Source organism: Nicotiana tomentosiformis, chromosome 1, assembly GCF_000390325.3.
Source record: "Nicotiana tomentosiformis chromosome 1, ASM39032v3, whole genome shotgun sequence".
NCBI lineage: Eukaryota > Viridiplantae > Streptophyta > Magnoliopsida > Solanales > Solanaceae > Nicotiana > Nicotiana tomentosiformis.
Window position 1 is genome coordinate 159,143,668 of NC_090812.1, and position 13,339 is coordinate 159,157,006.

Consider the following 13,339-nt stretch of genomic DNA (forward strand, 5'->3'; position numbering starts at 1 on the left):
AATACATGATAAAAGAAAATTATCAAATCAAAACCCTAATCAAATACTTATTTTATTTTTTTTACCATATATTGGGTCCCACATCTTTCAAGTTCTATTTTGTGCCTTACGTTTTGTACAAGATTAGGGTTATTCCCACATTTTAACCCCCCTCCCCCCCTCCCCCACCAACCTAAAACATTAGGGTTTCATCCTCGGATCTTTCACAGCCACGCGCCACACGTGGCCTCGTCAGCACGGACCACTCATATCTCTCCTAAGTGCGTGCCATCTGTCTTCAGACAAGGAACATCCACTCAAAAGGCCCACTCTCACGTGTAGCGCGTGTATACACGCGTCACAACTCAATTTTTTACTAGGGTTTCAAAGTATCACACTTGTCACATTCCCTTTGGTCAATCCCTTTTCTCTCTCCTCTATCTGTACACATGCAAAATCTCAATTAAAGTTAGATACACGTAATAATGAGTGTATATATAAATAACAACAAGGCTAATTCAAGAATCAGATTAGATAAAAAGTTAAAAACTTCAAAAAAACCTCAACACTCACTTATCTTTCCTATTCTCTCTCTACAACTTCATCTCAAACCAAAATAAACCTAAAAAGGGTTTCGCTTTCATTTCGCACTCCCAATTCTTCTCATTTTTCTAAAAATCATTTCAAGAAAATTGTACAATTGGCTTCATTTCAGTTTCTTCTTTACAAAGATAGTCGCCTTATTATCAGCCGTGGAAAAAAATAATTCTGGGTTTTTCTGATCTGAGCTTTCGATTTAGGAGAAAGGTAAGTTTTTTTACTTAATTTTCTTTAGTTTTTAATTTTTGGGTTTTTGATTTAAGGTGATTTGAGAGGTTTTGTTTTTTACGCGATTTTTTAGCTGATTCTTTGGACATGAAATGATTCCCGTACGTTTTAAGTATTTCTTTTTTTTTTCTTCCCCTTTTTGGTTATTTATTTTTGTGTACTTCTTGGGTTTTATTTCCTTGTCTGTTACTGTGTTTAAGGTTGTAGCTTCGATTGCTTATAGGTTTATACTTAGCTTGTCGAGATAATTGGGTATTAACAAAACCCTAATTTTGCTTGTGGATATTAATTTGTTAGATTTAGGTATGATTTTATGTGAATTGTGGAACAAATGCACAATTCCTAGAACGGCTACAAATGATTGATTATGGAAATAGTTGATGGGAAAAGATTGATTTCTGTTGTCATTTAGATTAGGGTTTTTAGCATTTGAATTTCATTAGAATTGTAGTCACGTGTTATTCCTTAATGTAATGTCTTTGGTATTCAGCATTGTAATTATGTTAGAATTTAACTTATATACACTAGCAGTACAAATAATATTTACACCTACCTTTTTCCCATGTTGCTAATTCTACTTTTTTATTGACGGTTACATATAATTAGCTTTTAGGTGACCTGACGAATTTATAAAAGTTACATATATGTCACTGTTGGTTTTTTATGAACTAAAATTTTCTCCTTAAGTACCTTAAGCTTGGTTTAATGATAAAGTTCCAATCTTTTAAGCGTACACAAACATATAATTAAAGACCCATATGTATTTCAGTAATGCCGATGCAAAATGCAACAATATATTTTGATCTTCTTATAAATAATTAATTAGCTGTTTGCAATGCTTCATTTTCTGAGTTTCTGACATGAATTTCATTTTTGTGACTGCAAATTCATTGCTTTATGTAGTTTTTAGTTGGTCTCCCTTTTACATGGAGAAAAGTAACATAGCACTGGAAGAAAATTCTCACACAAGTACTGATATCAATACATCTTTGTCGAAATCTTTGGGATCGCTCATACAAATTGAATCAATATCTATAGACCTTGATATTCCTATGCCGAAGAAAGAGGAAGGGAACTGTCCACATTTTTCAATACGGTAAGTCTTGATCTGTACAGTTTGCCTTCTTATTTCTTACATAAAGTTTCTGTTTTACCTTTCCTTTATGCTATCTTCAGTTGACTTCGTTTAGAAGCCGATTCTTTTGTGTTTGGAAGTTTGTTGTTGCCATTGATGGTCACCTTTTTCTTACTGGATTACGGTGTTGGATTGACAAATAGATTATATGTCTGATAGCAGATATTGGTTGATAATTGTTTACTCGTACACATAGGAGAGTGTGGAAAGTTTAGGCAAGATGTATAGCTGGCTTTACTATCTTTGGATTTTTGTGGGATGAATCGTGGCACATCACCTATGTACGGTCAAACTTTTGCTTTGTGGTTATCTCCGTCAAAAGATTTTCTTCCGATAATATTTTCTAGGCGCTGAATTTTACTACTATAGTTACAGTCTTAAGACTTCTGAGGTCGAATAAAACCCAATAATCACTTGGGATGTTTTTCAATGAATAAACACTGCAGTCTTTCTAGCGAACTCCTATGTTCTTGACTACATTTCTTACATTGGACACAGTGGATATGTTGCTGAGATGAGAAAAAGGGACAGGAAAATTTGTTCTCCTTTTGCATCGACCAGTGATTGCAGTACTTCTGAGGAGCAACTTCCTCCTCTAGATGTTCCTAAATTTAGGTGGTGGCGATGCAAAAATTGCATTAACGAGATAGGCACAGAAAGTGCAGGAGAAGAGTGTGAGGTCCTTTCTTCAAGCTGCAGAAGTAGATTGATCTCCGAAAACATGGCTTCTACTAGTGCTATGGCAAATGTATTTCCAGGGACAAAGCAGGAGTTAACTTCACGAAAAACTGACAGAAACAAAGCTATTATCAATGGTTCTCCCAATACCAGTAGTGGCTATGACTTCTTATGTAAACCAAACAAAGGAAGGTGCACTGTAGTTGAAGACAAAGCTATTGCAGCTGGTATATTCTTTAATAATTCATTTACTGTGGCTCATATTTTGGATATTTTTATTCATTTAGAATGATAATAATTTCTGCCTACGTGTTCATAATCCATATTGCTTTTCAGGCAACAGAACTGGTTCCGGAAATGTTAGAAATGAGGAGATCGGATATCCAAATATTGAGGTAGCAATATCTAAAGAACACTCAGGTCAAGAAATAGATTCAAAGAGCCCAGGTAATTCAATAGCATTTTTTATATGCGTCTATATCATATGATCGTCAATTTTTAATTAACGAGAGCTCTTTTGGTTTCCAAAACAGCTGCCAATTATCTCTCAAACAGCAGAATACGAGTTGCAATCTCTGACTCAACCTTGGCAGGGGGTAAAATTGTTCATCATGGAAATCTCCACATAAGTGCTGATGATGTAAGTGCTGATATTAGTCCAGAGAAAGAAATGGGTTCTCCAAATGATGGACAGAGGAAAGCCTCAACGGCTTTCAAGCAATCTGATATATCAGGTAGCAACGGTAAAGCTCTTGAAACTAGTAAGACGAAACTAAGTAGGCTACCTTCCCTTGAATTGAGAGATTATGATGAAACATCTTCAAGATGTGACATAATTTTGGCTGAAAAAAGACGGTGTGATTTGCACCATGATATTCCAAATGATCTACCACGTCGGAAAACTCAAAAGGTACGTCTCTTGACTGATATATTGGGTGGACAAGTCAATTCAGAGACTAGGCATGCCAAAGCAGAGCGTAGTTCATCGAGTACCACGCCCACGGTGCCTTCTGAGCAAGAAATAGTTGGTGCTTCTAAAGATAAGGGATCCTTTCAGAAGAAGAGGAAGTTGTCTCAAGAAGATGACAGAAATCTGTTGGAGATGGGCATACAATGTAACGTGACTAAAAGGGTCAGGTCCTCTCATGGAGGAGCTGGGAGGAGTTCCATGGCAATCGAAATTGATGATTCACGTTCAGATGAGAAGGAATCTGATGGAGAAGGTATAGCGAGTGGTACCAAAAGTCTGCAAATTAAGCATAGAAATGGAATAAATAAAAAGAAAAACAAGCAGCTTCGACCTGTCGATGGATATTCTCCTGAAATGCCCTGGAAGGATACAACCATAGAAGATTGCGGTTCAAAGGGATATGGTGCTGCGAATAGCCTCGTTCATTCCGCGCAATGTTATCAGTCATTGGTAGGAACATATAGAGACTCCGATTTGTGTTGGAACAGTAGTAAGTTTCCTGAAGTTGGACGTGTTCCCTCAAATCTTATGCATCCGGACAATAATTCTCTGGGGGAAAGTTCAACCAGGAGGAAAAATCTCGTACTGGTGACACCTGATATGGAAATGGTGACCTCTCAGCCAGCGCATGAATTGTCTGATAAAGTAAGGCTAGACCTGTCTTTGAACAGCTTCAGAGACTCTGACAAATGTGCTGAGAATGATATTACCCAAAAAAGAAATATGACAACCTGGCCGTTCATTCTGCAGAAGGGAAATAAGAGTAGCGATCCTCGAGGGAAAGATAATACTCTTGTCGGACAGTCAAATGTGACTGATTCACAATCTTCAAGGAAAGGAGTGATTCATGACCTCAACCAGGGAATTTTCCAGACATCATCAATGTGGCAAGGGATCCAAAACTCTCCAAATCTGCTTCAGAAGGGGAACCTTCATGTTTCCGATATAATGGTACTGGTTTATTTCCGTGTTTTACTTTTAGCCTCCCTTTTGTTTGCGATGATTTAGTTTCCTCCCCCTCCATAATGTCCTGTGGGGTCAAAGGATCTAAATCAAATGGCTAAGAATGCATCTTAATTGAGTTGATTTAGAAACATTTCTTTTCTTTGGTTGCTCAGGCTATAAAGTAAAGCTGATACTTTTTGTAGTTCTTGAGTGTAGTTTTATATACCTAATGCTACTTTGTTCAGAGATGATGGAAAAGAAAAAATACTGTTAATAAACTAGCAATGATATCTTAAATAGCCAGATTGATTGTTTGGATCCAACACATGGGATTGAGGGGGGTTGAAAAGCTTTTGGAAAAGGGCAGCAGGATAACTGAGATCTGTTTTCTATTTCAAAATCTTGTTCTTGATATCTTAGAAGACTGATTGATGAAAGAACGTCTTCATTTGAGAAGTTGAATTTCGTATACGCTACAATGTCACAGGTGAAAAGAAAAGATATTCACATTAGACAGTGATGCCCCCTTTTTACGTTAAATTTCTTTTTATGTTCTTAAACTATGAAGTTACTTAAGTGACTAGCTAAATATCCGATCCGAGTGCTAAGAGACAATATCATTACATTTTCTGATCTGGTCATGCTTATTAGTGCGAGCCTGAGTTTATTTGGTATTGTTTTATATGCTTAATACTTCTCTATAGGTCTTTTAGGTGAAACAAATTTCAATCAGTGGACGTGTGACTTCTTGTTTTATTATTTCTGTTTCATGAATGTTGTAGAGTAAGTCAATGCAACTTATTAGCACAATTTTTAAGGTAAGTGTTTGTATTCAGTGAAGTCACAGAGATTTGCCTTTGCAGGAAATGCCTCACCGGCATAATGGAGCCAATCTTAATGAATTTCTAGAGCATTCAGATGTAATTAAGCATCACAGAAATCAACACTCTGAGAAGGCTTTAGAACGAGGGTTGTCAGATGATATACCAATGGAAATAGTGGAGCTAATGGCGAAGAACCAGTACGAGAGGGGTCTTACTGAGACCAAAACCAAATGCATGATTGAAAGAACTGATGGTATTGCAAGGCCATATGCTGAGATACGCGAGGGTGAAGCAGTGACATGGTCACGTCCTGGTTTAATTAGTTTCCATCCATCTAATTCAAATACAAAGACCGATGTTGGAGCAAGAAGAGGAAGCTCCCTCCAATTCTCTCATGTTAAGAGGAACCACCTCGGAATGGCCCAGGTTGAAAGACTGCCGGTCAAACTGTTTGGCACCTTTCCACAAACTCAACAGGAATTATCTAATGTAGGCCAAGGTTCTGCTTCCATGAACATCAGATCCGGTTTGCAGCATAGTGAAGAAGCAAACCCGGTATGGTTTTCAAATGTGCAGAACACACCATTAGGACTTGGAATTGCACAGAAATCCATTGGTCAGCCAAATGACAAAATGATTCAGAAAGGGAGGACTATTAGTGACATAAAGAGTGTTGATGTGAGAATGCAGAATGAGCCTCATCTTGTTTTACCCAAATCAGGAGGCAATGCCGATTTGAATGTGAAAAATATGGGGTCTTTAGATCCTTATAATAATGAGACAATCCCAGCTATGCAGTTACTCAGCCTTATGGACCGAAGGATGCCATCAAGTCCTCCTTTCAATCTGGATACAAACAAGCTCCGGGAGAAACCTTTTTCTCCATGCAGTTATCACCCGAGGTTTCAAACGGATGGTAAGCAGAGTATTCTCAATGGATCGTATTTATCACATCATCAGTTGAAGGAGTCTTCCGGGGTACACCCTGGTGGTTATCATGCAGGTTAGAGCTCTAGATAATCTTTTTGTTCCTTTATTGATTAAGATTCAACTTTCTTAGAATATTTTCATCTTCATTTCCGGTCATTAATTGGTCCCATCATCGTTCCATGTGTAAATGAAACAAACTCTAATAAGCTGATTTTACAGATCAAATATCTTTCAAGTCTCGAGGACAAGAGAAATCAAGAAAATCTCACGCATCTTCGCGATGTGGTGGAAGCAAATCGGAGAGATTTGTATCTTCAAATGGCCTGCTAAGCATGATTCGACATTCTTGTCCTGAGAAGGATGAGCAAAACAAAATCCTTGGCACATCAAGTTCTCAGGTGCTTCCACTGCAGGATCATAATGCTTCAAAATTCTTTGACTTGGAGGGCCACAGTAATGCTAGAGCTGTATTTCCAGTCAACGGAAGTAATGTTTGCAGCCTTAACCGAAACCCTGCTGAATTTAGTATTCCAGAAGAAGGGAACCCCTTCACTAGGAGTGTAAAGGATCCAAGAATTGGGAAGAAAATCTCATCAAGAGAGAGATCTCACACTGTTGATCTGAATAAGCGAAAGCAGCGGAGAATCACAAAGGAAAAAGAAGGGAGACTACTACCATTAGGCCGTGCATAGTGAGTTCCACAAATTGTCTATCTTTTTGCTGTGGAGAATCAATTCTGCTGAAAGCATACCTCCCAACTTATACTCGGGTATATGGTTAATGCTGGTTGGTTTCCCAGCATATAATTTCATTTACTATACCAGTTAAAGTTTTCAGGGTAAATTAAATCTGTGATAATAAGAAATGTTTCAAAATGTTCAGAAACTTTGAATAGAGTTATACTCTGGACACAAACTTGAACTGATTCAAAAAACCGGAGCTCTTGATTCCGGATCTTGATCCAGCTTGGAGGCATGGTGAATTTTAGATAACTTGTGTGTTGTTGTGCTTCTATTGTAAAAAAAAAAAAGAAAAAAAAAAGAAGAAGAAGAAGAAGAAGCTTAAAATGTGTATCTTTTGTATGTTGAAAAGAGAAAACATGAGATAAAATCAGCTTTGCTCTTCAATATTATAAGGGTACCTTCTATTTTCTGGTATATATTCTGTTGTTCTGTTTTGATCTTCATATAGTCGACTCTAACTAGTCCGAGACTTTAGTTCTACAGATGATGCTTGCTAGTTGCAAGCCTGAAACACTTTAGTAGTGTTCTTTTACACTTTTGTTTCAATTTTGAACAACAAACATTCTCAGATAAATAATATATATAGGGATAATTGCAGTTTTGATCCCTCAATTATTGGTAAATTTTGATGAATCTGGATTAGTTCGTTACTAGGTTTCGGATGCCATATGGTTAAACAAAAAAACTACAAAAAATTGAACGAAAAAAGTACTTCTTTAAGGGTCAGTTTGGACAAACTATAGTTAGATTCATGTAATCAAGAGAATTAATTAAAAGTGGAACAACATCCGACTGCTCCCAGTTACACTTGATCGAGTGACAGAGGCAGAGTCAAGATTAGAAGCTTATGGGTTCGTAATTTGTACATCTTTACTGGATTTCTTAAGACAAATACAAAGTTTAGACCAAAACGAACCCGTAACCTATACTCATTCTCCGCCACCGTCAAGGGAGAGTTACATAAATAATTTATATGGTCCATACTTGCTACAAATGACTGCTTGTAATTAGGTTCTAATTAATCTAATTAGTATAAGACTTTCGAAATACTCAATTTTTTCATGATCTTCTTGTACGATCTTGAGGTTTTGTAAAAGAAAGACAAGGAGAGGACTCAAGAGGAGTGCTGTAGAGTTAAAATCCACCTATTCCCTGAGTGAATGTTACAATCTTTATACTTGTTGAAGAGTTCTCGCCAACCCTTCAGTCGTACTCATAATTAGAGGCGAATTCAATATTTAAGCTCTATAGATTCAATTTTAAAAAATTTAGTGTTAAATATATTATACTTTTAAAATTATAGGTTTAATCTACTATTTATTACTATAATTTTAGTGACTTTTTACACATAATTTTGTGTCCACATTGAAAGAACTAGGCTAAAATGAACTAGGAAAACTTTAGACGCGAGAACTTCATACGAACTTTAGACGTAGTTGTTTGAAACTTGCACTATCATGAGGGAGAACTTCAGACACGAATATTACCCGAAATTTGTAACTTCATATCACGAAAGAACCTCAACGCGAAAGCTGCCCGAATTTTATAACTTCAGATGCGAGATTTTTGTAACTTCAGTTGCATATGTTCCAAAGTGGGTAATTTGCAAATATTTGTATAATGCAGTTATGACTTCAATAGTCGTCACAAAACTGGATATTTCTTCTTTTTTTCTTTCTTTCTTTTTTGTGGGTCCAATCTGATGATATATAGCTGAAAATTTGATAATATTGGTTTGATTCTGAAAGATCTGATGCTCAAATTAAATACCTAAACAAGAAAGAATATATCTAAATTATATATCTTCCATATTTGTTTTAAAAAAATTAGGAATTTAATTATGAATTCTGGAGTCTGGACCAAAAGAATGTGACTTTAATTATTTGACTGCAATCGCGCCAAGTTAATTGTGATACTTTCCGCATTCTTCAATTGTCTTATTAACTTCATTCATATCACACAGAATTTCTTGAATAGACTATTCTTTTAAAGTTCTATGCAATGCGAATCCGAAATAGTTGGACTAGTGGAATATCACAACTTATATGTCGCTTGGCACCAGTATTTTAAAAGTTTTTTTGGAACTCGCCTCGGGGCACTATCAAAACGCGTTGAGGCTTATGTGTGGGGTTTAGTTCTGTGAGACTTACGCCCTGAAGCGCCCGACTATGCGCCCAAAACACGCGTAAAGCTCAACGTCTGGGGTTAACTCAACAGTTCCTATGCAAATCGTGTGTCGAATTCACTAATTAGTACTTTTTACTCTCAAAATTCTTTAACAATTGAATAATTAAAGTTCTTTCATCTATATAAATATGAAAATTTTGAATAACCCAAATAATGAAGCATAATATTGCATATTTATTAATTGAGAACATTATGAGGTGTATATCATTTGAATATTTTTTTTGAAAATAGATAGCCAAAATTTATATCTTTACTTGCTAGATCTTCATGTCTTAGTTCAATGTCTCTCAAAATTATTATACATCTATTATTTTGCTATTTAAAAATAATTTTGTATTTACTCATGAAGGAGTAATAATTTTAAATTATAGTATTGATAAAATTTATAGTGTATTTATTATTAGGGAGGTAAAATATGTAGTTTGATAATATTTTTTAGAAGTTATAATTTATAATTGTTTGAAATAAAGACGTTATAGTTGATTTATTAGTAACTTTAACATTATTGCATTATTTATATTTGTAAAACCTGCTAGATATTTTATTTTCTATGAGTTTCTTTAATATTTTCAGTTTTCTTGAACTTTGAATTTACTTTTTATATTTTTTGTTTTACAATGCTATATTATTAATTTATAAATTAAAAAATTTAAAGATCCGTGGGGCTTACGCCTCGCCCTGTATCAAGTAAAACGCCCCGCCTCACGTCCTCGCCTTTTAAAACACCGCTCGGCACTAATCTGATTTCACTGCACATTCAATCGATCTTCAATTTATATACCAGTGCCATTTTCATAGGAATGAAATATATGTATTCTTTTGTGATTCATATGTTGCTATCTTTGCCCGCAGCCCCACTCCGGCATATGCCGTCACGTCTTTAATTCTACCCAAAGACAAATTTAGAATTTAAATTTGATGAGTTCCGTGTCAAAATCTTGTCATTGAACATATTAAACACTAGAAATTAAATTTTAGTAATATATATACACACGCGCGCCTCAGGTTGTTTTCTATGTCCACGTCCAGAATCCTAAAGTTATGGCGTTCAAATATATTCTGCCATGCATGCCTTAAGACCAAAAGGTACGTAGAAAAAACAGCATTTTTCTTAACCATAGTTGCTTTTATTCTTTTATTTCTTCACTTATAATTCATTTTGGGGTAAAACGAAGTAATATTACGGGTAGGGGCGGAGCTAGAGTGTCAGGAGTATAAGAACAAGAGAAACACAAAAAGCTAATTACTTTATTGAATCAAAGAAACCTTTAAATACAAGAGTGAAAAAATCAATTCCCTAAACTAATTTCTCTGGAAGAGGAGGACTCAACTACTTGCTGAACAAACTCCTTGAATAAGGAGAAATTTTTGAAAAAATAAAGGACTAACAAAATCCTAACTACTAACTAAAGAATGGGTCAAAACAGTAAAATAGCGGGTGATTAACTTACTGAGTATAAATATGAACAATGCGAACTTGATTATGTTGGACTTGCTTTCGAACAAAGTGAAAGTCCACTGCAATGTGTTTCATGCGGCTATGGAAGACTGGATTTTCGCACAAATAAGTTGCACCAACATTGTCACAGTAAATGGTTGGTGCTTGTGGAAGTGAAATATGTAGTTCATTTAGCAGATTCGTCACCCAATTTGTTTCAGCAAGTGCACTTGCAATCACTCGATACTCTGCTTCGGTTGATGAGCGAGCAATTGTTCTTTGTTTCTTGGATGACCAGTTCACAGGATTTTGGCCAAAAAACAGCATGTAACCAGTAGTGGAGGCTTGATCACTCGCATCTCTAGCCCAATCCACATCAGAATACATATGTGTAGCTTGAAATCATTATCTCTTTGAATGCGAAGACCAAACTGAATTGTTCCTTGAAGATACCTGAGTACTCGTTTGAGTGCTTTCCAGTGTACTTCAGATGGGGAGTGCATAAATTGAGACAATTTGTTCACAGAGAAACTTATGTCTGGACGAGTGAACGACAAGTACTATAGTTTTCCAAGAACTCTCCTGTAGCGAGTGGAACTCATTGGAGTTTTTGCGGAATTGCAGTCTTTCATATTTTCTTCAGAGAGGATTTCACTGATGTAATTGGATTGTGATAGAGTAATTTCATCTGCAACACGGAGCACCTCAACAACTAGAAAAAAGTTAAGGTTTCCGAGATTCTTAATGGAAAAACGGCCTGCAATACAACGTATAGCCTGATTTACATATGAGCTATGGCTTCCGGTGATGATGATATCGTCGACATAAACCAGCACATACAACACGTTGTTCGACACTTTGCGAATGAAAGGCGATGCATCAGATTCGGACTTGACAAATCCCAAATAAAGAAGGAACGTCTTAAGTTCATTGTACCAGGCCCGAGGAGCTTGCTTGAGTCCGTATATAGCTTTCTTTAGGCGACATATATGTGAGGGGAACTACTCGTCTTCAAAACCCGAAGGTTGGACCATGTAGACTTCTTCTTCTAGGTAACCCTGCAAGAACGCGTTGTTGACATCAAGCTTACGTATGGGATAATTCTGATGGACAACAATCGAAAGCACCAAGCGCACAGTAGTCGGTTTGACAACCGGACTAAAAGTAGCATGAAAGCCAATTCCAGGACGTTGTGTAAACCCCTTTGCAACAAGACGAGCCTTGTAGCGATCGATTGTTCCATCAGTTTTTCTCTTTAACCTGTATAAGCACTTGCACGAAACAATATTTTTTGTGGGGTCATATGGTACCAATTCCCATGTCTGATTATTCAATAATGCATCAAATTCACTTTTCATTGCTCTCTGCCACTCTCGGTGTTTGTTAGCTTGTTTAAAGCTGGTAGGGGTGATGGTGGGGGATAAGTGAGCCATGAAGTCAAGGATCGTTTTCGGTTTGTGAATGTTGTTTTGTGAACGAGTCACAACACGATTTGGAGGAGGGAGAGAAGGTTGTGTGGGTTGCGGAGTTGAGGCAGTGGTATGAGCAACAATGGTTTGGCCAGTAGTTGTCATTTTGGTCGTTCTGCGATTGTATACAATTGAAAAAGATGGTGGTTGAGGATGTGGGACTGAGGTGAATGGTTGTTGAGAATATATAGGTGTTAAGGAAGGTGGTGGTGATAATGTACGTAGTGATTGTAGAGGAAATGAGACATTTGAATTTCTTGGGATAACTGTTGGGGATGGCAATGGGGGATAAGATTGGGTATCATTAAGATCGGGAGGAACAACATAATTTGTAGGAGGAGAAGTAGAAGACGTACATGTAGTTGCAGATTCTGTTGGAGCACAGGCAGAGGATATGGTGTCTTTGTGAGCGCTGGTTTCTGTATTTGGGATAAGTATAGGGTTGGGTAATTCACTAATTATGGGAGGAAAAAAAAGAAGGAGATTTTGTTGGTTTCAATTAGGTTTTCCCACGCAAGAGTTTTAAAATTTAAGAAAATATTTGAAAAGACATTCTAAAAAGGAAAATTATTTTCAATAAATTTTACATCTCGAGATAATATATTTTGGAAGATTTCGGATCAAAACATTGATGACAATAATAATTTAAAGAATAACCTAAATATACACAAGGTGTTGACCGTGGATCTAATTTATTTTTTGAATAGGGTTTGAGCCAGGGATAACAGAGATACCCGAAAATTTTTAAAGAATTATAATCTGGATCGTTACCAAACAATATTTGAAAAGGTGATTTATTTTGTAAAAGCGAGCTTGGTAGGCGATTTATAAGATAAACCGCATGTTGACAAGCAAAAGACCAAAGAGTCGGTGGAAGCGAAGCTTCATGAAGTAAAATTCTTGCCATTTCAATAATATGTCTCTGACGTCTTTCGGCAAGAGCGACTCTTTGGGGGGTGTATGGGGGAGATAAAAGATGTTCAATACCCTGAGAACGTAGGTATGGATCAAGACTTTTATATTCGTCACCACCATCTATATAGATAGAAAGAATTTTTATATTGAAACATCGTTCCATTAATGCTTGATAATTTTTGAAAAGATCTTTAACCTCACTTTTACTTTTTAATGTATATAGCCAAGTATATTTGGTGTATTGATCAACAAAAATACAGTAGTATATTTTTTTGTCAATCGATAAAACCGGAGAAGG

General features: G+C 36.3%; 1 protein-coding gene across 2 annotated transcripts; it reads left to right on the forward strand.

Annotated features, from left to right (window-relative positions):
* Nucleotides 1-521: 521 nt before the first annotated feature.
* LOC104110861 (protein EMBRYONIC FLOWER 1) lies at nucleotides 522-7,448 on the forward strand. 2 transcript variants are annotated; one of them, XR_011413395.1, is made up of 8 exons: nucleotides 522-786; nucleotides 1,711-1,903; nucleotides 2,441-2,847; nucleotides 2,957-3,067; nucleotides 3,154-4,541; nucleotides 5,399-6,362; nucleotides 6,509-7,286; nucleotides 7,350-7,448. XR_011413395.1 is itself a non-coding variant. In XM_070192685.1 (7 exons), exons 2-7 carry the CDS (start codon nucleotides 1,734-1,736, stop codon nucleotides 6,979-6,981), a joined length of 3,513 nt encoding a protein of 1,170 aa, XP_070048786.1. In that variant the 5' UTR covers nucleotides 522-786; nucleotides 1,711-1,733; the 3' UTR covers nucleotides 6,982-7,448. The 2 variants fall into 2 exon arrangements, 1 of the variants encoding a protein (XP_070048786.1); XM_070192685.1 differs by having other exon boundaries at nucleotides 6,509-7,448.
* The last annotated feature ends 5,891 nt before the right edge of the window (nucleotides 7,449-13,339 follow it).

Bases quoted from the DNA above. Each gene is read 5' to 3' on its own strand.
- LOC104110861 (XM_070192685.1), top strand. From the start codon at position 1,734: ATGGAGAAAAGTAACATAGCACTGGAAGAAAATTCTCACACAAGTACT. The intron at 1,904-2,440 runs GTAAGTCTTGAT...CATTGGACACAG, and splicing joins TGTCCACATTTTTCAATACG to TGGATATGTTGCTGAGATGA. The intron at 4,542-5,398 runs GTACTGGTTTAT...TTGCCTTTGCAG, and splicing joins TTCATGTTTCCGATATAATG to GAAATGCCTCACCGGCATAA.